This window comes from Aureobasidium namibiae (assembly GCF_000721765.1).
Source record: "Aureobasidium namibiae CBS 147.97 unplaced genomic scaffold scaffold_28, whole genome shotgun sequence".
Taxonomy (NCBI): Eukaryota; Fungi; Ascomycota; class Dothideomycetes; order Dothideales; family Saccotheciaceae; genus Aureobasidium; species Aureobasidium namibiae.
Window position 1 is genome coordinate 74840 of NW_013581181.1, and position 23224 is coordinate 98063.

Sequence of the window (23224 nt, forward strand, 5' to 3'; positions counted from 1 at the left end):
CATGGGACACAGTGTGCCAAAAGTGAGTAGATCCGACCATCCGCAGAGTGCCGCTGCTGACCGCATCTCTTCCAGCTCAACGACCCTTCGCTGTTCAAGCAGCAGGCCTTCATCAATGGCAAATGGGTCGATGCAAAGTCGGGCCAGACCTTTGACGTTCATGGTATGATGCCCAAGACCAATTCAAAGGCATCTTACTAATTCCATCTCAGACCCGGCAACCCACGAACCCATTGGCAAGATGCCCGAAATGAACAAACAAGACGCTCAACTCGCCATCGACGCCGCCGCCGCCGCCTTTCCCAAATTCCGCAAGACGACCGCAAGAGAAAGATCAAAGATGCTACGCAAGTGGTACGACCTGATGGTTGAGAACTCGGAGGATATTGCAAGACTCATTACATGGGAGAATGGAAAGCCAATGGCTGATGCAAAGGGTGAGGCCACATACGCTGCCAACTTCTTCGAGTGGTTCAGCGAGGAAGCTCCCAGGGCATACGGCGACACCATCTCTGCAACCGTCGCTGGCAACAGGGTTTTCACCCTCAAGGAACCCGTCGGTGTTTGCGGTCTCATTACCCCCTGGAACTTCCCTGCCGCCATGATCACCAGAAAGATTGGTCCTGCACTGGCAGCTGGATGTACCGTCGTCGCAAAGTCTCCTGGTGAGACTCCTTTCACTGCCGCCGCTCTGGCTGAATTGTCTGTCCGCGCTGGCATTCCCCCTGGTGTCGTCAACATCATCACAGCCATGAAGAACACTCCCGAAGTTGGAGAGGCCATTACATCTTCTGACATTGTCAAAAAGGTGTCTTTCACCGGCAGTACTGGAGTCGGCAAGCTTCTTATGAAACAATCTGCAGACACTCTGAAGAAGCTCTCCTTCGAGCTCGGTGGAAATGCTCCTTTCATTGTCTTTGACGACGCCGATCTCGACACTGCCGTTGCTGGTGCCATTGCTTCCAAATTCCGCTCTTCTGGTCAGACTTGTGTTTGTGCGAACCGCTTGTATATCCAGAGAGGTATCTACGACAAATTCGCCGAGGCTTTTGTTGAAAAGGTCAAGAACTTCAAGGTCGGTCACGGTTACGACGAGGGTGTCACTCACGGTCCTTTGATTCACGATCGTGCCGTCAGCAAGGTTGAGGCACATGTCAAGGATGCTGTCAAGCACGGTGGTAAGGTTCTTGTTGGTGGTCAGAAGCTTCCTGATCTCGGTGACAACTTCTTCCAACCCACTGTCATCCGCGACATGACTACCGACATGGCTTTGGCTCATGAAGAGACATTCGGACCTGTAGCCGGTCTGTTCCCCTTCGATACTGAGGCCGAGGTTGTCAAGCTTGCCAACGACACTGAAGTTGGTCTTGCCGGCTATTTCTTCTCCCGTGACGTACATCGCATCTACCGTGTAGCTGAGGCTCTCGAGGTTGGTATGGTTGGTGTCAACACTGGTCTTATCAGCGACCCTGCCTCGCCGTTTGGAGGTGTCAAGCAATCAGGTGAGTCAAGGTCATTCCGAATCAGTATATCCGAGCTAATTGTTCTCCAGGCTTCGGACGTGAAGGCTCCAAGATTGGTATCGATGAGTACATGGTCACCAAGATGGTTACTCTAGGCGGCATGGGAAACCCGCTGCAAGGAGAGTAGGACTTTTTTCTCGATAAATACGTCAACGGCCATTTGTATATCTATCCTCATTCTCTGCATTCACAACTTCCACATGATATATCGACAAACTATTATCCTTTGTATCTCGTTAACCAACTAACTAGCAGTCAACAGCTTGCACACTATACAGAATCTGGAAATTGCCCGCGACCAGGTTCTGGCCGGCATCAGCCCTCGCAAGCCTTCACCACAGCCTACACCAGAACAACCTTCGCCACAGCTTACCTCCGCCGAGCCTTCTCCTCTGTCGAAACCTACAAGCATCCAGTCACCGGTTCCTATGGCAAGAGATGACTCACCAACCCCTGGATCTCGCAATCACGTTCAAATCTCTCCACCTCAAACCAAGAAGGTCCGCAAGACCTCAAAGAACGACAAGACCAAGCAGACCCCCGAGCAAAACAGTCGCAAGAGTTCGCTGCAGCAAAGCGTCGAGTCTGGTACAAGCCGTGGAAAGCAAATCCTCGAAAAGAGTTTGGACAAGTTGAGCAAGCCATTCCATCGTCGCAGACTATCTGAGGGTGTTGCGGCTGTGAGAACCTCCTTCAGCTCTCGCAGAGATTCTCGTTTGATTTCCATCAACGAACAGAATGCTGTCGAGGCTGCTCTCGAAGAGAAGAAGTGATTTGAAAGTGTTGTGCTGGAGCATCTAGGAAAGGGCGTTGGGTATTTTTAACACGGATATGGCATGAAGTGCAATCACAGGACGCAATGGGAGGGCGTTGAACAACAGCAAGTCTTGGGTGCAATTCCATGGCGCAAGGGGAGGGCGACAGGGAGTTTTTGTTTTACTGCTTTCAAGGAGTTTGGTTGGTTACATTGCTGTATCAGGAAAAAGTAATAGCCGATCCACATCTGACATCTGACATCAAGACGTGATTGCAATAGTGTCGGAGAAACACGGTGTGCGTCTGCAGTGCGCAAGAAATTCAATAATTGCGTCAGGTTGAGAGGGCTCGACTCTTCAGCCGCCGTCGTCCGCGGTTCACGTCAATGTCGCAATCGCAACTCACCCATCCAGGAACCTAATCCAGTCTCAGTTGATTTGGGTTCGATTGAGACTTGTCTTTCCTTGTGCCGTTACATAGCACGTGTTCACCACAAAGTCCAAAGACACCTGGGGATTGGTCTATTTTCAGCCATCTAAAAACGCCATCTTCACAATCAAAGTTCGTGTTCGAAAAAGCCCTTCGGCGCACCGTGGCAGGTTTCTCCTCAAACAGAACGCGCCCCTTTACAGTTTTTGACAGCCAGATTGCTTGGCACGGCAGGCTAGACTTTGTTCTACGAGGGGTCGCCGGGAACTGATCCTTCTCCAATTTCGAAATCCATGCACTGTAGGACAACGCTTGTCACGCCTTGATCTCGAGACTCGACGGGGATTGATGCTGTATGGACGTTGAAGATGTTCGTCGGAGATCCTCAAGATCTACAACACCATGATCTTCGGGACGAGCCAAATGAACCTTCTTCAGCTGAACTCTGGTCACAAAAACAAACTTCACTCCTCCTTCCAAAAGCCACCCTCGGGTCTTGTGGAGGCTTAGGAGGCTCGTTACAGCGAAGAAGGTGGAAGCTGAACCCGACCGGCCGGTGGCGTGCAATAACGTCTCGCTCTCATTTGATGCTGACCACCTCCAACCGTTAGAACCATCTCAGCACATGTCTTGAACGCTAACCTCGTAGCTTACCTTTGACTTTCTACAGCCACTTTTTCCTATATATATGCACCTCGTCGGATTGCGCTAACGGTCTTGCAACGTGCTTGCTGCAAATATATACTGTGGACGATATTCCGTACTTTAATCTTTCTTCCTCTCGTATTCCTACTCGTGATTGCATCTCAAGTCACAATGTCAGAACAAAGTATCCTGTCAGAGAAGAAGCAACTAGCTCTGGAGCTTGAAAGACAACAACTTCAAAACAATGACCTCGAGAGTCAATCACCAACATCACCACCTCCAGCACGACCAGTATTTGTACTCCTATGGTTGCTGTTCGTCCTGGGCACAGTCGCTACAATAATCTCTTCGAATTGGAGCAAACCACAACACTTGATCAAGTCTCAGCACATCCTACACAAGCCGGCAGCAACCGTTATCGCCAGCACATCATTGCCGACCTCCGCACCCACAAGTACATGCGACAACCTCACTCTCCGCCGTGAATGGCGAAATATGAAGCCCGTCGAACAACAACGCTACAGAAGTGCAGTTCGCTGCCTCCTCGACACTCCCTCCAAGAATGGCAACTCGGGCAGCAGACTCGGTGACTTTCTCTCTGCATACAGCATCTCCGGTTGGCACGCGACACAAACAGTTGACTACCTCCCTTGGAATCGTTTCTTCATGCACACACTCGAGTCTGCTCTACGCAATGAATGTGCATACCTTGGAGATATGCCTTACCTGGACTGGACCGTTGCTGCTGCCTACACCGAGACACTAGGCGAGGTTTCAGCCGTGGACTCATCATCACAAGCCGCTTTCCACGATGCAGCTGCAAAATCACATCTCGATGCTTCAATTCTCAACGAGATCATGGCTGCCGACACTTACGACGACTTTGCACACGTCCTCGAATCTCGTATCACTTCCTTGGCACCATTTGACCTTTCCAGCTCCGAGCTGCCTCAAGGTAATTATTGTGATCCTCACAAACTCGTATTGAGGCAACATGAGTTAATGTCAATCATTGCAGATCCCCTTTTCTTGCATCAGATGCAGGTTGACCGTCTGTGGTGGCTTTGGCAACAACAACATCCCAAAGCTGAAATGCAGGTTGAGGATGAGCGCGTGAGGATCAGAGGTTTCGACAACTCTGTTGCTGTCAAGAGTGTTGCATCCACAGAAGGTTATGACCTTTGCTATAGATATGTTTGAGGCTGCATTCGTTGATGCAAAAGTCTTGATGATGATGTTTTTATGACCAATGTATATATTCTCGGTTCTTACACTGTACATGACAAAAATTATTGCTGTGCTGTGATCGACTACATGGCTATAATTGCTGTGACATCGCGCTGAGACGAAAGTCCGTGACGGGTGTTGAGCCTGGTTGTGGATTTGACAAGAGCCGCTTTCATTGAGTTGCAAGGAAATGCGTTGCGGCGGTGACTGATGGTCTTCCCTGGTGCACCGTTCAACGCCGGGCTGCCATCTCTGTCATGTTTTTTAGGGCTCTTTGAGCTGTCAAATGCCTTTTTAGTGAACATGTTCTGCCCCTGCCAATGAAGCCAATCAATCTTTGAGCAGTCGCAACATTGACTCCTGGTCTTGCTTCTGTCACAATTCACTATTACCTCATCTTCGACGTTGAGAGTTCAAACTGCTCGTATCACTACTTGACGCCACGCGGCTAGCACGAGATCATTTCCTTATTACGGACTCGGGGCCCACGGACTCCGTTGTTTATACTAGACCTCTCCTATTCACGTCTGTCAAATGTTGCTGCCTTGCCTATCTCTATCGTACCCCTTCCCTAATCTTGTTGCCATGTCCGCAGCTCACAATCTTGTGTATCAACGATGGTCCTAATCTATTTTTGACCACAAAACGTTTGTCGAGATTAAACTCTATCTTGTAGGTTTACATTCGAAACATGATCCGTTGGTTTCCTAACGACAGCAGTGCGTACAGAAAGCGTTTTTATCGAGTGATATGATGTTTACTATTCTCATATAGTTAGGGCACAATAGTGAGGTATAGAGTGATTGTAGAGAGATGGCAGATGTCACTCGGTAGTTTCAACTCCTCTTAGACAAGAGGGTAGATCCCTTTGAGCCTATGCATTTGTAACTTGTAGCACAGAGAAGCTAGACTGAATTTGGAAAGGAGAGTATACCAAGAACGGTCATCTATAATGCACCTCGGACCTGCCATTATGTTTTTCATCAATGCACCACCTTAGAAAATCAAAAAAAAATAGAAAGGCCGAACAATACAGGAGACGTTGTTGCTGACGACGACGACAAAGAAGATGGAAAGCTTGTTTATTCCCGGGGTGATGCCGATGGACTTTGTTGCTCAGACTAGGCATCTTCATTCTTTAACCAGCGCACGTTACAAGCTTTCACATGACCATGAGAAGTGTGTGATGAGCTTTCAGTGTCTTCCGCGGTCTCGGCGTCGGGAGTCACGACTTCCTGTAATGTTGCAAGACTGGGAAAGTGATGCTGAGCACAAGTTACTCATTTGTTCCTTCCAATCTCATGAAAGAAAGGTAAGCGCTCTGGGTTGACCAGCTGGATTTTCTACTCCATCGAAAGGAACGATGCAGATACATATCCGTTTCAACATCATGAGGAGGAATATCCATAACATGCAAGCTTCAACCATCTTGTATGCGTCCACTGACATCGAAGCTCTACTCTTTATCGGCCAGATCAATTGCAACAATCTCTCGGTTTTGAGCCCAGCTCGTCCCGCATGATTACCATCTGGCTCTCAGCTCTTCAAAATCCTGCTTGCGCGCAGTGGAAAACAACTCGCAAATCAAATTCCTGATTAACGACATCACTTTCCGACTTTTCGGCATTGCACACCAATTGGCTATCATCACGACAACTGCTATTGAGGAATCAAGCATATCTGGATTGTTCCAGGCATCTAACAGGACATCATCGAGAAACACCGTCCTGAATCCTTGTACATAGAGGTCGTTTGCAAAGTATCCCGCCAACAAATCGTCCGAGGTTCTACTTGACTACTGTCCAAACAATCTCCCACGCTCGGCCAAGCTCAGATATACCATCCAAGAAAGAAAGCCAGCACTGAAGAATCTGTCATTGAGCATTCATCGTCAAGAAGAGCTTGCTGGGAACCGAGACGAAGACACTACTTTCATGCAGTATTCAGCTGTGGCCTTGCCTGCCTAAAAACTATCGCGTCTTTCCCACCCGCCAGGCCGAAGGAAAGTCAACTCATCTTCTAACTCGATTGAGCATTGTCAATCAGTAGTGGTGCTGCATCTCGCCGCAGCACGCGCCTCTCTCATCGTCTGTTTACTGAAGGGTAACTGAAGGGATCTGCTTGGACTCACATCATTGACCACTTTTCTCCATTTGCAAGCTTTTGGAGAAAGCACGAGAATTCGGCCAGAAGTGATTGGCAACGTTATTACAGGGAAGAGTCGAATTTGGCGTGGCTTTTTGTGTATCTGTACACCTGATTTGCTGGACTGGGTTGGTCAAGAGACGCTGCAAGTTCAATCATCGCTAATGTCGTTCTGGAGTGGGTTTTCGTTCATGTCGAAACCTCATTTTGCGCGAAAATGTCGAAAAAGATGCCAGGAACTGTCATCTCGATCTGATCTGGTCCCAGAACATGATCAATATCAGCCAAGTCTGGATTGCGGATGGAGTTTTGATACGTATGGCGGGACCACTTTTTTGGACCATCCCAAGCGTGGCACAGATGTCGACTGCCAGTCAGATGATGTTAGTAGACATTTGTCACTGACCAATGCCTCGATCGTTGGTTTAGTGAACGAAAGTGCTGTTAACGAGGACATCACACGGTCAAAAGGGCTAGTGCTCGCACAGACCGCTACGTCTCGAGTAATATTCAACAACCACGACTTTTCTTCTTCTTTGCCAGCAGTGTCGAGTTCCTGTAAGTCGTGATTTGCTACTCTCAATAGCCCATCCCTCTCTGCACATTGCTTCGTGCATTTTCAAAGCTTCATTGCTGTACACCACTCCATCCGAGATCCCTACGCGTGCACACAATCCCTTCTCCTTCCCAGACACAGGGTCTGACCGAATTTATTATAGCTTCAACATCCCTTCTCGACCTCTACCTCCTCCAAAGCTCTTCCTGCATCAACGCAGGCAACAACACCACCCTCCCCTCCTCCGCCGTCATGGATGGTCAAGTCAAGCGCGGCTCTCTGAGCACCATCGAGGGTCTTGTAGAGGCATATGCTGCGTCGGAGCGGTCCAATGACTCCCACGCCTTCATCCACGCGGGAGAGTTGGATCGCCAGTCGTACGTCGACGCCCGCCGTGAGCTTGTACCTTTCCCTGCTCCTCTCGTCTCTCCTGGTCCTGCGCCCTCTCTCCTCCTGCCTCCGCCCGTCTACTGTCCGGATTCCCTCCGTGGCGAGGACGAGAGCGATGATGTTGTCCCCACCCCTCCCACCAGGATTCTGGACCGGAATCCTCCTCCCTCGGTCTCCCGGTTCCTTTTTGGTCTGGACTCGGGTGTCTTGGACGCCGAGGAGTCTGCTAGTGGCTCCGTCTTTGAAATGGGACAGCAAGAAGAAGACACCTCCGTCTATGGGGAAGTGAAAAAGCTCTCTCCCGGGCTAGAAACGGCCCCCAGAACACTGCCATCAAAAGGCACAAATCCTTCACCACCACCTCACATGTCCAACGAAAGCAGCACTCCATCCTTCGCTCCAACCATTCCTCTCGACATCTCCAACTACGACGAAAACCAAGACTTGATCTTGCAAAGACAATCACCACGCCGTCTCGAAAATGCACGCACGCACAGCCTCGCCAATGATGTCGTCTGGCTACAAAGAGACAAAGCAGGAAAACGTAAATCATGGGCTCTCTTCGTTGTCTGCGCAATCATTCCTCTCGTCCTCTTTCCTTTCGCTTTCGGTGGTTTTGACAAGATCATAGTGCGTCTGGCAGGTACGCATGCTCGTCCAACCCTCTATCAAAAATCACTCGCCAAATATCTCTGCATTGTCGAAGTCGTTGTTTGGCCAAGCTTGGTGACTTAGTTGGTTGCCCGCGCTTATCACTATGGACATTGAGTCTGCTCTGTCCCGCACGACGAAGACAAGAATGTGATATGGGGGAAAAACGAGCAGAAAAGATTGTCAAATTTGAGATGCAGCTGAAGATACACGAATTCTCAGGCTCTGACAAGATTGATGAACGGAAGCATCGGGTTTTCTCGATGGATTGAATCACGAATGAAGACGATGGTTCGTATACACGGCGGAGACTCCCAGACGAGAATCAACGTTGTTGCTACTCACGAAAGGATGATGACGAAGAAAAGGATGATTCAAGAACGTGAAAGAATGCCACGGAAACGAAGAAACGATATTGGAGATTCAGAGGACCTTGCTACTATTCGCGCGGCCTTGTCTTGTCATGGAATGATACAGAATTATCGGTCTCAAAGCTTGACACCACCACCCACCACAGCATCCCAATCCCTTTTGCCAAACTTCTCATACGCCTCGGCACCCACAGGCAACCAATACAAGCCATCCTCTCCAACTTTCGTCGGATCCACTCCCTGTTCCCTCAATCCATGTTTAGTATACTTTGCCGTACCCGTCACCTCAAACTCCTTGACCACTCTCAAAAACAATGGAATCGCGAACTTGGGCATCTTTTCCTTTGCATGTTGAGCAATCTCCTTGAGTGTTTGTGCTGAAGGAGTTGACTTGAGCATTACAGCCGCACAACCAGCACGACCATCATGGTTTGGAAGCGCTACGCCATAGACATTAATCTCGTCAATATGAGGGGATGTCGACAGGGCTTCGGCGACTTCATTCGTGCTGACGTTTTCGGATTTCCAGCGATAAGTATCTCCAATTCTGTCGACGAAGAAAAGGCGGCCTTGATCGTCTTTGCGCAGTAAATCGCCAGAACGATACCAAGCATCTCCCTGCTTAAACACATTACGCAAAATCTTGGAATCCGAAGCTTTCTTGTTGCCGTAGTATCCTACGTATTTGTCGCGGATGTTGTTTGGATCCAATGCATTGATATATTCGCCTGCTTCTCCTGGATCGACTCTTTCGCAGAGGTTCGAGGTATTGCAGTAGGGTTCTCCGGTTTCGACGTCGTGTTTGACGATTGCGGTTTGACTTCCCATAAGCGTTTGCAATGTTGTTCCTGCTCTGCCCACAGCACCCAGTCCAAAGTTGTTCTTGCTCTTGATGAAAGTGCCGCCTACAGCTTCAGTGGCAGAGTAGAACTCGGCGATTTCGAGAATGTTGAAGCGTTCTTTGAAGTTTTGCCATACGTCTGGGCGTAGGCCGTTGCCGAATGCCTGGCGGATGGTGTGAGATTTATCGAAAGGAGAGGGAGAGGTGCTGAGGAGGTATCGGCACATTTCGCCAATGTATTGCATCATTGTTGCGCGTGAGGCTGTTGCTGAGGCGAAGAAGGTTTTTGGGGAGAAGTGGTGGGAGAGGATTGTCGTTGCGCCTGCGTGGAGGACGACGGAAATGTTGAGGATTGTTGCGGAACTGTGGTAGAGGGGCATGGCCTGGGTGGTTGTCAGCGTTATGCCAGATGAGAGGGGGAGCTGCACTCACGGTGTAGTATCTGTCTGTGGATTTGACACCGAGCCAATTGCTGACGGTTCTGCCAGACAGTAGAAACTTCTTCCAAGGAACCACGGCTGGCTTGGGAAGTCCTGTGGTGCCAGAGGTGAAGATCAAGACTGCCGTATCGGTCATCTGGTTACCTCCTCGCTCTGCATCAGGCACTCTCAATCCCTTTGCTGCGAGAATCAAACCCTCGGTGACCGCATCCAAAACGACTGGTCGTACCGAACTACCGAGCTCTTGCTTGACCTCGTCTGTCAAGGCCTCCTCAATAGCTGGATCCACGATAAACAGCCTCGCCTCACAAGCCTTGACACAATGCAACAAAGCCTTTCCTCGCAGATTTGTGTTGATAAACGCAGCCTTCGCACCCAGCGAGAAGAGTGCAAACCACAGATAGACAAATTGAGGCTTATTGGTAAAGTCAATGGCAACCATATCACCCTTCTGCACACCATGCTCTTGCTTCAACCACGCAGCAAACTTCAACACCGTCTCATAGACGTGTTTGTAGCTCAATTCCGTCGCTTGCAAGCCTTCCAGGTCTGCGGGTGTAGAAACATCTTTGGGAATGTGCGGCGGGATGGCGAGGAAAGAGCGATGGCAAGTCTTTGTGTCCAAAGCGTGTTTCTCGAGTTCGTAGAACAGGTTGACGCGGTCGTTTTTCACGCAGCTTCTGACGTAGAGTGCGCCCACGACGGTGGCCTTGAGGATGGAGTAGTCGCTAGGGAAGCTGGTTTTGGCGCGGAGGTAGGCGAGGGATGCTGCTGCTGCTGCTGGAGCTGCGATGGTTAAAGGTATAGCAGCCATTGTTCTGTATCAAAAGTCTCACGTTTGGATTTCGAAGAAGGAGGGAAATTGGGATGAGCAAGAGAGAAGGTGAGGTAAGGACAGGTCTCGCTCGCGACCTACTCTGATGATCCTCCTCCTAACCCCGACCACCCATTACGCGCAGAGTGCCCATGGCATCATCCACAAACGGCGTTTGACATGGCCGAGGGACGCTTGCTTGCTTGACTCTGGTTGCCCATAGTATTTCCCGGTTCCAAAGAGGCGTCACTGCCCCTCTCTCTCCACAAAACGCAAAATACAAGCCGAGGCTCGGCTGGGTTGTCCGAAATTTTGGCTGGGCGTTTTCTGATTTTGGACTGGTTACCTCTGGTTGCCATTCTCTCTCATGCTTTTTTTCTTTCTCTGCATTGAATACTTCTCACGACCAAGGTTCCTCGAACTTCATCTCGAACAAGATCATCATCCATGCATCTCATTCGTGACGAGCACCACTGTACGTGACGTGCATGCTGTACAACCAACGACCCTTTGAAGCGGTTGTGCCATCTCGTCACAATCGACATGTCGCTGTTTCTGATTTATTCAACCAATCATGCAATCATATCATTTCCATGGTTTGCGGGATTGTCAATTTGTCTACTCTGAAACAATTCAAGACCTGCCAGCTTGGAGACAGCTGTCTTTACATTAGTGTGCATACTTTGACCCATGCTATGGATGGGAGAGGTGTCTCCAATATGCAGAAGACTTTGACAACTAGCCATGGAAGTGCATGATACTTTCAACAAACGAGCGACATCCACAGAGATACCGCCCGAAGATATCTCCATGGCCGAGCCCACTTTCACAACGCTGCTGTGCATCCGGATGGACGTAGAGGCATCTCTTGTACGCAAGGATCCTGAACAGTTGGCTATGAAATTGCATGATACTTTGTAGGAAAGAGCGGTGTCCAAGGAGGGATGATCTCATCCAGGGAGCTGCACAAGACTTGAATCATGCAAAGTCTAAGTTGGACGAGCAATTCAGAAAGTCAAGAGACGAGGCCAGAATTGTCCAAGCTGAACTCGACAAAGCACAAGCACACTCTCGAACTCAAGAACAAAATCCTACGGCGATCAGTGAACTTCAAAGACAGATCGGTGACATCGACTCGGCTCTCACAGACTTGGGTTCACCAGGCGAAGGTCTGTCCGCTGTCCAGATCATCGAAAGCCTCACACCAGACTCCTCATTGCTATCAGAGACATGATCCTGCCTGGAGTTGCGATCGAGGATCTGCATCCCAGATAATAGAACCAGGCTCCTCTAAGAGATGGGATGTGAACGTATCTCCGACAGACACGGAAGTTGTTCAACTCGCTATAAAAATGCACAGTACTCTCAAGAGACGAGCATCACCCAAAGAAACAAATTATGCCTCGAGAATTCTCTACCAGATGTCTCCAACAAGGCTCCTCCAAGAGACTTGATCTTCAGGCCTCTCCGGCATGCGCAGAAGGCGAACATCACACTATGGAAATGCACGATGCTTTATTGGAACAAAGCATCGTGCATCAATCATGCAGGGATCCAGCACAATGCAAGCTGGTCTCAGAAGCTGTCCAGAGCAATCAGACACCACCATTGCTTTCCTCAAGCACTGTCTAGATGATTCTGAGTGTCTGAGGCTCTTCTTTCAAGAGGACAGTCTATTATTTAGCTTTCCATTGTAAGTATAAACCAACATCATAGCATCTGGACGTGACCGCAACACGGGACATATGCAGGATGCCGTTGTCAAAGAAATCGACATGTCTTTGTCATGGGGACATGCTTGCTTGCATGGAGCTTGCCCAGCTGCTGTTTGTTTGAACTTTTCCAACTCCTCAGCGTACATGACCAATCTCTACCCAGAGAAGACTCAGAGAGCCCCGATAGCATCGCAGCGCCAGGTCTCCTGTCGTTCTGCATATTCGGCAGAATGGCTCAACAACCTTCCAAGTTTGTGTCCAAGGGTCAGGCTTACAGTTCGTTCCAGACTATCGCTAGAGAAGGCTATCGGATTGATGCAAATATTGCTCAATACCACAAACTCACGTAAGTTTTGCATCATTTTCATCACATCTTTGTTGAGCATAGCCGTCCGTACCTCCTTCGTCGATCATCTTTTCCATCCCAGACACAACAGAAGCAAAAGAGACCAAAGTCCACTCGTTTCGTCACGCGGACGTAGCTTCAATCACTGACAGCCTTGTAGACAAGATATCAAGGCTAAGGGCAACCTGCAAACACCTGCCGGGTTGACTCTTCAAGACTCAGAACGTGAACTCCAAGCAGCACGCAATACCCAATCGTACCTCGCCGGAGAAGCTGTTCGCATTTCAGACCAGAATCATGCCTTGGACATTCTCAACAACAACCTGGTCGAATGGCTCAAGACTGCCACGTACGATCAAAACTACAATCGCACCACTGTGGCAACCAACTACGTCTCCCAACTCGTCGAAACCTTTGCTTCGTTTATCAAAGCCGACATGAAGAACAAGCACAAGGCTATTTCTCGTGACGATATCGGCAAGCTTGTCAAAGCCCTCGGCGTCGCACAGGTACAAGCTCTCCCAACCTCCATCACACCGCAAGATGACACCGAAGCGCTCGTTCTTCAAGGAGTCAGTGGCGAGTTTGCCTCTCACAACCAATTCACCATCAAAGAGGTCTTGAGTGTGGCCACCGAGTGGATGTCGGAAGCAGCAAAATGCGGCGACAAGGTTCAGACCTTGCTGAAGCGGAATGCCGAGAAAAAGGAGGAACTGCGAATCTTGGTTCGGAACAAGTCTGAGTTGGATGAGGAAGTGCAGAGGTTGGGGGCTGCGGCTGCTCAGAAGGACACCACCATAACGGAGTTGAAGGCTGCCGCTGAAGAGTACCGCCTTGCTCTTCAAGAGGCCCATGACCAGCATGAGGAGGTCGAGGCTGTCCTTCAGCGAGAGCTCCAAGAGGCAGTTGCAGCAGCCGATAAAGTCAAGAAGGATTACGATTGGCATATCAAGAATGTTGGCACCACGGATAGTCGGGATGCAGCTCTCGTGTCCGAGTTCCGAAAGGCGATCAGATCTGCTCGCGTCACACCTCCACTGGAGGTCACGACGCCTCTTGCCTATCTCACTCACTTCCTTGACGAGTTGGTCGAGTCGCGTGAGTCGTCAGAGATGTACGAGGCTATGAAGGAAGAACACGCCGAGTGCGAAGTCAACGCACAGCGCATGCAAGACGACAATGACGACTTTCAGGAGAGACTCGACAAAATGACCGACATCGCAACCGACGCCCAGAAGCAGAACTCGCGTCACACAAAGTCCCTCTCGCGACACCAAAAGGTCATGTCGGAGCAAACTTTAGAACTGATCGAGTATGACAACAAGGCTAAATCGGATAGCGAGAAGATTGCTGGTCTTGAGAGCGAAAATTCTTCCATCAACGCTCGACTGCAAGACAAACTCACAAAGATTCAAAACCTGAACGGCATTGTCACATCGTACAAATCAGTCTCCTACGAGTTCAGAATTCTTGCAACCGTGCTTGGTCTCGACGTCAGTCCTAAGCCTGCTCAAATCACGGCAGCGGTGACAAAGTTACTGTCCAAGGTCCAGCAGCAACAATCAACGACTAGCGAGACTCTCAAGGAGAGGGCTCTTGCCGCAGAAGCAGAATTGAGAGTCTACAAGGAGCTTGACCATCCCGCTCGAATCGCGACTTTGGAAGAGCAGCTAGAGGCACTCGCCAAGAAAGAGAAAGTTTGTTCCAACGAGCTCACAACCACAAAGCGTGATCTCAAGGTTTCTCGAGCGTCCGGTACAGCCCAAGCTTCCAAAATCGATGAGCTTTCGCAATTGAAGTCACAAGATGCAGTCAAGATCGCCACACTGGAGGCATCAATCGAGCATTGCAAGCTTGACAACGCTAGACTGAACAAACAACACGACAAGCTAGAGAACAAACTTGACAGTGCTCAACGAGAGAACGAAGCGCTTTCGCAAACCGCCTCGAATCTCCGCGAAAGACAAGTCAATGTTGTCGCCGATGTTCAAGCCAAACTCGACAAGGCCTTGGAAACTTCCCGGCAGCTCGAACGAGACCTGAATGCATCTGAAGAGAAAGCCAGGACTTTCTGCTCGCACTACGACGGTTTCAAGGTTTCAGTCATGGGTGCAATCAACTACACTGATGAGGATAAGTCTCCACAGCAGATCTTTGCTGCATTGCAGGATCTTGCCAAGCGACTTGGTGCTGTAAGGACAGCTCTCAAGACCGACCACAACGTCGACATTGCTGATCACATCACACGCAATCTCCACACCAAAGAGAGCGTCAACGAGGAGGTTCGTCAGGCCCTGAAGCCGCTGAGGGAGCATCTCTACATTTCAGAACAGGAGGACCTTTCAGAAGCAATCCAGTCTCTAGTCAAGGAGAAGAGCGACGCTCTGGTGCTTCTCGAGGAGATTGACCTCCCAGACGACTTGAGCGACACCCAAAGCGAGGTCACAGCCAAGATCAATATCATCTCTGATGCAGTCAAGAAGTTACAAAATGCAATCGGCACGTACGACACAACCTCGGCATATGTGGACGAAGTCGAGAGGTTGAAGCGGTCAGACCAACTCGCAAAGGCTATGGAAAATGCTCTCGAGGGAGTTGCAACCAACGCCTGTGTCGACAAGATTAATGAGCTGAAGACCAAGCACACCGCCCTTCAGACTATTTACGACGCCCTCAATGTGACAACGCCTCTTACGGCCTCAAGTCTCATCAACAGTCTCAAGGCCGATGGCGACAACATGTCAGCTGTTCGCAGTACGCTCGAAGTGACGACCAATGATCAAGCATTACAAGTCATCACCAAGCACAAGAATGATAGCGCTGAGCTTCAAAAGATCTGTGTCCAGCTTCTCGTTGCTACTGATCAAGCCGTCTCTACCGTGACTGGAAAACTTTGGCCTGGATTCCAAGAGCTTGAACTCATCTACAAGGCTCTCGATCATTCAGCGGACGGCACAGCTCCAGCTCTTGTTGAAGATCTCCAAAAGGTCAAGACTGAGCATACTCAAATCATCAATGAGCTCGGGTCGTCCTTCCAAGGTACGGCCATCGCATCCATCAAGGCTCTCAACACTGTGAAGAGAGAGCATGAACGCATCTACAAGGCTCTCGGCTTGGCTCAGGGACGCAATGCTGTCGAGTTTATCGGTACCCTCACAGAAATCAAGACCGAGCACGACAGAATTTATGCTGCTCTCGGTGCTTCTGGACAGGGCAAGGCTGTTCGGCTCATCAATGACCTCAACAAGATCAAGACCGAACACGGCACGATTTTTGCCACTCTCGGTGCTTCTGAAAAGGACAAGGCTATTGAGCTTATTGTTGACTCCAAGAAGACCAAGACCGAACACGACCTTATTTGTAGCGAACTCGATACTTCTGGACAAGGCAAGGCTCTTGACGCAATCAAGTCTCTCAAGACGTCCAAGACCGAGTCGACTCAACTGTACCAGGAGATCAAGGGCCAAAAGCAGCGGATTTGCAACGCTCTCGAATTGCCCGAGGACAGCGATGCCACCGATGCTGTCAAGTCACTCAAGGATGTCAAGACCGAGTACCAGCAAATTTACAAGGCTCTCGGCGCAGCCGAAGGCAAGGCTCTCAAGTCTATCGACGCTCTCCAGCAAATTGAGACCAAATATGACCAGATTTATCACACACTCAACAAGCCCATAACATCCAGGAGTGCCGTAACCGCCATTCTTGTTCTTCGGGATGTCGAGGATGCATACGACAACCTTCGAAAGTTGATCAGTGACAACGACAAGAGCTCTTCGACCGAGGCTGTCATAGGCCTACGAGCTGTGTCTGCCGACTATTCTAGTCTCACGTCCCGTCTGTCTGCCGACAACAACGATGGTTGCATTGCTGAGATCGATCAACTCAAAAACACCAAGGAGGCCTTTGACGCGCTCGCTCAGCTCTTGCCTGGTCGGGACAGTCAGGATAACCAGTCTCGTATCCAGGAAATCACAAGGCTTCAAGAGTCTGACGAGGCTTTTGCATCACTTATCAATGCCCTTCCCCCCCACGTTGGCGCCAAGCATGTCGAGGAGGCCGAGAGGCTCCGGCAGAATGACACGGCCTTCAAGGCGCTCGCTGAACTCTTGCCTGGTCAGAATAGTCGGGATAACCAGCTTCGTATTGATGCAATCAAACAGCTTCAGCAGCGCAGCATGGCTTTCGACTCGCTGGTTTCCGCTCTGCCTGTCCACGAGACGGACAATCACATCGGTGAGATTGAGAGACTGAAGAGCATCGAGGAGAAGATTGTCCAAGACTCGCCCATCAACAATCAAGATCCCATCACCGAAGTCGAGCGTCTCAAGACAGCAGACGACACTCTTGGAAGAATCAGAACAATCCTTACTTTGGCACCTGGTGAAAACCCTATCACCAAGATCAACACTCACAACCTCGCAAGTGCCACCTTGGATGCAGTCAAAGCCAAACTGGGGCCGCTCCAACGTCCTGTCCAAGACGAAGTCGAAGGAATCAAGGTGCAAGCCGCCACTGCCGGAGCAGATCTCGACAAGGTTGACCAAGCTCTTGGACTGGGCGATGGGCGCGGACGTGTTCAGGTCATTGGTGAGCTTCGCAGCGGTCTTGAGGGCGCCAAACTCGATCGAGACAAATACAAGAAAGAGCGCGACGAAGCCCAGAAAGAGCTGCTTGCAATTGGCAATGCAATGGGGCCTGCATCCAAGGCGTCCACATTGGCTGGCGTGGTCACGAGTTGGAAGACCGAACTAGGCAATATCACCGCAGAGCTGGAGCCTATCAGTAGACGCACCAGAGTTCAAGCCATCCAAGACATCAAGACCGAGCTTGCTCAGACCAAGATCGATCGTGATACACACCAGAATAACGACAGACAGGCACAGGCTGCCATCACCGCGGTAAACCAAGAACTGGATCCTCTGGATGACCGCACACCTGTCCAGGCCATTCAAGACATCAAGGTCGAGCTTGCTCAGCTCAAGAAGGAGCGCGCTACCTCCGATCAGGACCGCCAAAAGCTCGAATCGGATCTTTATAGAGCTCGCCGCGGTTCTGAAAACTACCGTCGGCTGTACAAAGAGATGTCCAATATTAAGCAAGGGCTGGGTATGGGTGATCGCACGCTTTCAGAGGCAGTCCGCGACCTCTCAAACCGTCTCACTGCAGCCGAGAGCGCACGGGATACACAACTGGAGAATTTCGACAATGCCCAGGCCCACATTGCCGATATCGAAAAGAAACTGGATCTGACAGGTGGTCGCACGGTTCTTGGAGCCATTGACGACCTCAAACAAGCTCTTTCCCAGGCAACCACCTCTCAAGACAAGCTCCAAGATGAAATTGATGTTATCCTTGACCAGATCAACCAACCTGGTCTTTCTCTTGGACAAGCTGTGCAACATCTACAGGACAGGATCCGTGCCTTCATTGATGAAATGGACGGGATAGACGAAGAACTCAAAAAGGCTCTTGGATTGGATGAGTACGATCTCATGGCGAGAGGCGGCGAAACATCATGCTCCTGCGTCACTCGAGAAGTGAACTCAATGACATCAACACGGCTCTGAACCAACTGGGACCACTTTTCAGAAGTTTGTCTGCTGTGCAGATCATTAGACGTGTCACACCGGAGCTCCTGACGGCTGTTGGACACTTGGCTTTGCCTGATGTCTCGCTCGTGAGCCTCAATCTGCTTGAGCGTTTGATCACTCTTCGTTCATGGGCGGATGGTAACAATGCCCTTCCATACATCGTGACTGGATGGCAACTTGTCACGAGCGTAACGACGCGTTGGCGCTCTTGCACTCAGGTCATCACCGTCTTGAGATTTCTACTGCTTTCCGACACCGAGGCGTCGATGCAGTTGGTTCAGGTGCTCTTTTCATCCCCTGTGCAATGCTCTATAAAGGATTTGACCAGGCTTGTTGATTTGTTGGAAGTTCATTCTTCGAGTGGACCATCGCTTGTTGACGAGGTCCACGCCTTCGTCACTGCACGCATGCTCGAATTCATCATCCGTGAGTTGCCCAGGCTTGATCATGCAGAGCCTCAAGTCTCGAGATTGATCGAGTCTTGGACAAGAATCTACCAGGTCAGGGAACCGCTGCTCGTAGCATAGTCCCGCTGATTTAACAGTTTCCAGACCGCACCTCTTACCATGCCTCGTATTTTTGAGGAGTTGCAAGAGAGTGCGGCTGTCCAGACTATGCAGGAAGCTACCTCGTTGCGAGTCTTCTACTGCAATGTTCTCCCAGGCTACCATCTCGTGGTTGACGGTCATGCCCTGGAGCTGTTCGAGGAGGAGGATCTCGAGGTAGATCTGATTCTATGTCGTATCAGCTTCCCGGAGGAGTCTATTCCGGCATTCACCACCAACCTGGAGTTGGAAAGGGTGAACCCTATGATTCGTCTCCACATGAGAAGCTTGTGGCTCAGAGGTACCGTGTAGGTGCCGACAATTGCTTCTCAAAAGGAAAGATTTTGCGCATCGAGTCAGTTACTCGACTTTCCAAGGCTACAGAGACATCACAGTCGCAATTCCATGAGACAACCTTCTATCAGGCTAGCAGCGTCAGACTGCCACAACGTGGCCTCCAGACATTCAATCCTTGTGTCTGGCATCGTGCATTTATGGTCCCAGAGTACCCTCCACTGGGTGTCTTGACTGCAGATGCTGTATATATGTATGCTATCGCTTCCACCAGCTCTCTTGGCCGGTTTCGAAGCTTTGCCGCCCTTCCGAGTGAGATAGTATGCCAGCCTTACGGGGCGCGAGAGCCTTGGGATCGGCGTGAGATTGTGCCATGCCTTTGGTCGGTATTTGTTTGAGACTATGTCTTTTCAACATTGGCTCGTGAATTTGACATAGCAGCAATAATGCTCCGGAGGGATATGAGCGTGAGAGATGTGGCTTGGGAGAGTATTTTTTCTCCAGGTTAGCGATGGCGGTTGCAAACGCACATCGGCCCCTTTGCCATTGCATCTCCAAGGCTCTCTGGGATCAGCTCCTCTGCCGTTGCATCTCCAAGGCTCTCTGGACTTGTGATCTATAGACTTTGTTAGGAGCCGTACTGGTAGCCGTACTGGTAGCTATATTCTTTGGACCTGGGGTCTGGGAACCGCTTTCTGGATGCAGGCTCGTCCAGGAAAGGAGAAAGAACTCCAAGATGCACAAACCACCAAGATGTACCTCAAGAGAGAAGCCGAGCGTCTTTCAGGAAAGGATGAAGATCTATATATTCCGACGCCTCGGAACACCAGAACTACGCACGAACCGTCGAGGCGACGAACAAAACCTTTCTCGTCTTCCGTACCTTTGCTCAATTCATCAGAGCCGACAGAAAGAAGAAACATAAGTCAATCTCCATCAACGATGTGAACAATACCTGGAGTCTCGAGACTTGAGACAATCCGGTCACACTACAAAGGCTGTATATATGCACAAAAACATATTATATAACTTTGCACGGCTCTCTCTGAACACAACTCAGTTTTCAAAATTTTTGTGCATTTTTATAGCGTCTGAACCAGGGGTGGAGGGCTGGAGATTGCTACGCAGAGCCGGCGTGTCCCCAGACTCCGTCGCAGATACTCAATACCTCAGATCCCGGTCACCTCGCCAGAGTCAGGGAGGTTCGTAATCGCAGTCTTCGTGGTTGGTCAGGTCGCATTCGCGACTCGGACGTTTGACAACGATGGCGGAGGAAATTGAATCGAAAGCAAAAAAGATGGCCGAGAAGCAGAATCACCAAAAGAAGCTCGACGACAAGGAAGCTCAGATCAAGGAACGAGAGACACTTGTCTTGACTTTGAACCAAGAAGTCATGCTCCAAGACAACACGATCTTTAGACTCCATCTTCAAGGCAAGCAGAAGGATGCCGCTCTCCTGGAGAACAGATATACCATTACAGAACTCGAGAGGCAAGTGAAGAGCAACAAAGAATCCCAAGCTGAAGTCAGAGCGCCAACTCAGACTCAAGGCTCTCCCTTGCCCAGCACATCTCAAGAACTGCCAGAGAGAAAAGAAATCCAAGTTCAAGTGAAGTGAAGGGATCGTCGGCCAGATTTGTTTGCGCTTCGTCTTTCACCGCAACGACCTTTTATACAAAGCAGTGAAAGCGCGTCACTCTCGCTACTCACCAAGGCGGAAAATTCGCTACACACTCGCACTTTTCGTCTTCTGAAATTCGCACACACTCGCGCTTTTCGTCTTCTCAAATTCTTTCCAATCCAGTCGCGCTCCGCAAACCCATCTTCCACCATGAGTGCCTCGCTACCAGCACCACAAGGTGCCATGGCTCCTCAGCAAACCCAAGACCATATCGGTCAAAACAACACGGCGCCCGAGCAATCATCTCTCCTCGACGCCCAGCTTGAGATTGAGGAACTGGATGCAGAAAATCAATTTCTGCGAGAGGATCTGGCCCAAAGGAACAGGATGGTGGTGGCTCTCAACGAAGAGATCATGCGCCAGGACACTGCCATCATCGATCTCAAAAAGAAAGTCAAGGGGAAGGACGCCATGACCCAGAGGAGAAACAAGATCATGGACGAACTTCGTGAAGACATCCTCACGGAAAGAGACAAAATCAAGGACCTTGAGCGCAAGGGCAGAAAGGAAGAGGACCACGTTGCTGCTCTCAAATTTGTGGAATAGAGCCAGCTGCTGAAGAAAGTGTCTGCGGAATGCGAGGGTATGGATGGATCCGGTCTAAGCCGTAGACATCGTTGTTGTGATGAGACGATGGCACAAAGGATGGAAGATGCTCGATAGCCATATAAGATGGGCGTGTCAAAGAAAGCGGCCCCAGCCTTTCAGAGGTTGAATAGATGGGAGGTAGCCAGGGGAGTGGCAGATGGTTTGACGAATGGTTCCCATACGGTAGGAAAGACGATGGAGAGAACGCATCAATAGAAAGTTCAGGCTCCACAAGAGGCGGTGGACGAGATAGTGAAAGGGAATCAGTCGGCGGCAACGTGGCCTGGCCAGCGAGCTCACACTCGATCGTATGCGCCTGAAACACGAGTTTCGTTATTTCAATGATCAGAATGTGATAAACAGTGCCAAATACTGACTCTTCTGTAAGTACACTCACAACCTTGACTACGGCAAGCATGGCATGCTTCGTCTGGCTTGCCTTCGCAGCGTATCTTTTTTCTGCGACAACGAAGGCACTTTGAATCAATCAGTACCAGGAACAGAAAAAGGACAACAGCTTGTCTTACTGCAATGGCCCTTCTTCGCATGGAAAGTTTGTGCCTGGGATCCCTCGGGTTCATGATCAAGATTTGCGCAGGGTCTGAGAACAGAGCGTGGCCAGCAAAGGCAGAGAAAAACGAAAAGAAGATGAGAATTGACACAAGAGATGAATCAAGACTTGCTGAATTGACAGGAGAAGAAGTGGTCTTACCGCAGAGGAAGAGAGCCATGATTATATATCCAGTGGTCTATTAACTGTAGACTCAGCACTTTGCGAGGAGCTGGCATTACGTGCATCGGTGTGTGGTCTGGGTGGACCAGGACTCGCAGTTGACATGTCGACACGGGAGAAGGCGTGTTCTTGCATGCTTAGTGTTGATTTGCAGAGACACAGTTGACTCGCAGCCTGCAGATGCATCAGCATCTGCCGTGTCGCATGAGTTCAGCTGCAGCCAAACTTCCAGCGCTGGTCGCAGAAGACTCGCGATGTGCCGGGCTCCTTCATAATCTGGACGATGGCCTCCTCGTGGAGTGTCATTGCTAGAGGGGCCCCCTGAAGACTCTGAAACCAACGAGAGTAGGGCATGGGTAGCGGTTCGTTCACCTGTGAATCAATCCGATGATTCGAGATCCTCCATGGTCAAGGCGAGATAGACCGCGGATGATCCTGCGGTCGGCCAAATGGACTCAGAAAGGCATGGAAGAACAATGCTCTGCGCAAATATGCAAGAGTTGATCAAGTTCGGGTTGCACGAGGATCATAGCCGATGCAAGGCATATCCGGGACAGAAGCGGGCCGTGTTTCACCTTCTCTGATTCCAACCTGAGCATTGGGACTCGATCCGGCAAGATGACACTTGCGGCCTGCGATGAGGGACGTGATTTGCGCATGCAGGACTCGCAAACCTAAGGACTGGAGAGCAGACGTCGGACAAAGGCCCAGGATGCGGTGACATGCGAAGCGCGTCGTCATTGTTGGTTTGCAGGACTTTTGGTACAATTGCGCAAAGTCTGCGACGCTTGAAGAGAAGCGTTTCATTCGGGTATGTCCTTTGCCCCGAGAACGTGATGCGAGGTCGAGTTGGTCGGAGGTTGTTGAGGTTCCGGATTGGTGCAGCGACTTCGAGGAATCTTGGCAGTTCAAAGATAAAATACACGAAGGCTGGCAACTTTCT

General features: G+C 50.2%; 7 protein-coding genes across 7 annotated transcripts; 6 read left to right on the forward strand and 1 right to left on the reverse strand.

The window, feature by feature from the left end:
• Window position 1: 1 nt before the first annotated feature.
• M436DRAFT_58267 (succinic semialdehyde dehydrogenase) lies at window positions 2–1650 on the forward strand (the record flags this gene model as incomplete). The annotated part of the gene is made up of 4 exons (XM_013567187.1): window positions 2–22; window positions 76–163; window positions 213–1502; window positions 1553–1650. The coding sequence occupies 4 exons, from the start codon at window positions 2–4 to the stop codon at window positions 1648–1650; spliced, it is 1497 nt and encodes a 498-aa protein (XP_013422641.1).
• Window positions 1651–3524: 1874 nt separating this feature from the next.
• Window positions 3525–4553, forward strand: M436DRAFT_76886 (Di-copper centre-containing protein; the record flags this gene model as incomplete). Its single annotated transcript, XM_013567229.1, has 2 exons — window positions 3525–4308; window positions 4372–4553. 2 exons carry the CDS (start codon window positions 3525–3527, stop codon window positions 4551–4553), a joined length of 966 nt encoding a protein of 321 aa, XP_013422683.1.
• Window positions 4554–6889: 2336 nt separating this feature from the next.
• Window positions 6890–8406, forward strand: M436DRAFT_58334 (uncharacterized protein; the record flags this gene model as incomplete). Its single annotated transcript, XM_013567197.1, has 2 exons — window positions 6890–7272; window positions 7380–8406. The coding sequence occupies 2 exons, from the start codon at window positions 6890–6892 to the stop codon at window positions 8404–8406; spliced, it is 1410 nt and encodes a 469-aa protein (XP_013422651.1).
• A 404-nt stretch (window positions 8407–8810) lies between these two features.
• M436DRAFT_58328 (acetyl-CoA synthetase-like protein) lies at window positions 8811–10788 on the reverse strand (the record flags this gene model as incomplete). The annotated part of the gene is made up of 2 exons (XM_013567195.1): window positions 8811–9917; window positions 9967–10788. 2 exons carry the CDS (start codon window positions 10786–10788, stop codon window positions 8811–8813), a joined length of 1929 nt encoding a protein of 642 aa, XP_013422649.1.
• A 1786-nt stretch (window positions 10789–12574) lies between these two features.
• Window positions 12575–19297, forward strand: M436DRAFT_68112 (uncharacterized protein; the record flags this gene model as incomplete). Its single annotated transcript, XM_013567214.1, has 4 exons — window positions 12575–12849; window positions 13010–18331; window positions 18466–18940; window positions 18992–19297. The coding sequence occupies 4 exons, from the start codon at window positions 12575–12577 to the stop codon at window positions 19295–19297; spliced, it is 6378 nt and encodes a 2125-aa protein (XP_013422668.1).
• Window positions 19298–20576: 1279 nt separating this feature from the next.
• On the forward strand, window positions 20577–20897 carry M436DRAFT_86370 (uncharacterized protein; the record flags this gene model as incomplete). The annotated part of the gene is made up of 1 exon (XM_013567230.1): window positions 20577–20897. One exon carries the CDS (start codon window positions 20577–20579, stop codon window positions 20895–20897), a length of 321 nt encoding a protein of 106 aa, XP_013422684.1.
• Window positions 20898–21110: 213 nt separating this feature from the next.
• Window positions 21111–21506, forward strand: M436DRAFT_86371 (uncharacterized protein; the record flags this gene model as incomplete). The annotated part of the gene is made up of 1 exon (XM_013567231.1): window positions 21111–21506. One exon carries the CDS (start codon window positions 21111–21113, stop codon window positions 21504–21506), a length of 396 nt encoding a protein of 131 aa, XP_013422685.1.
• Window positions 21507–23224: the final 1718 nt, after the last annotated feature.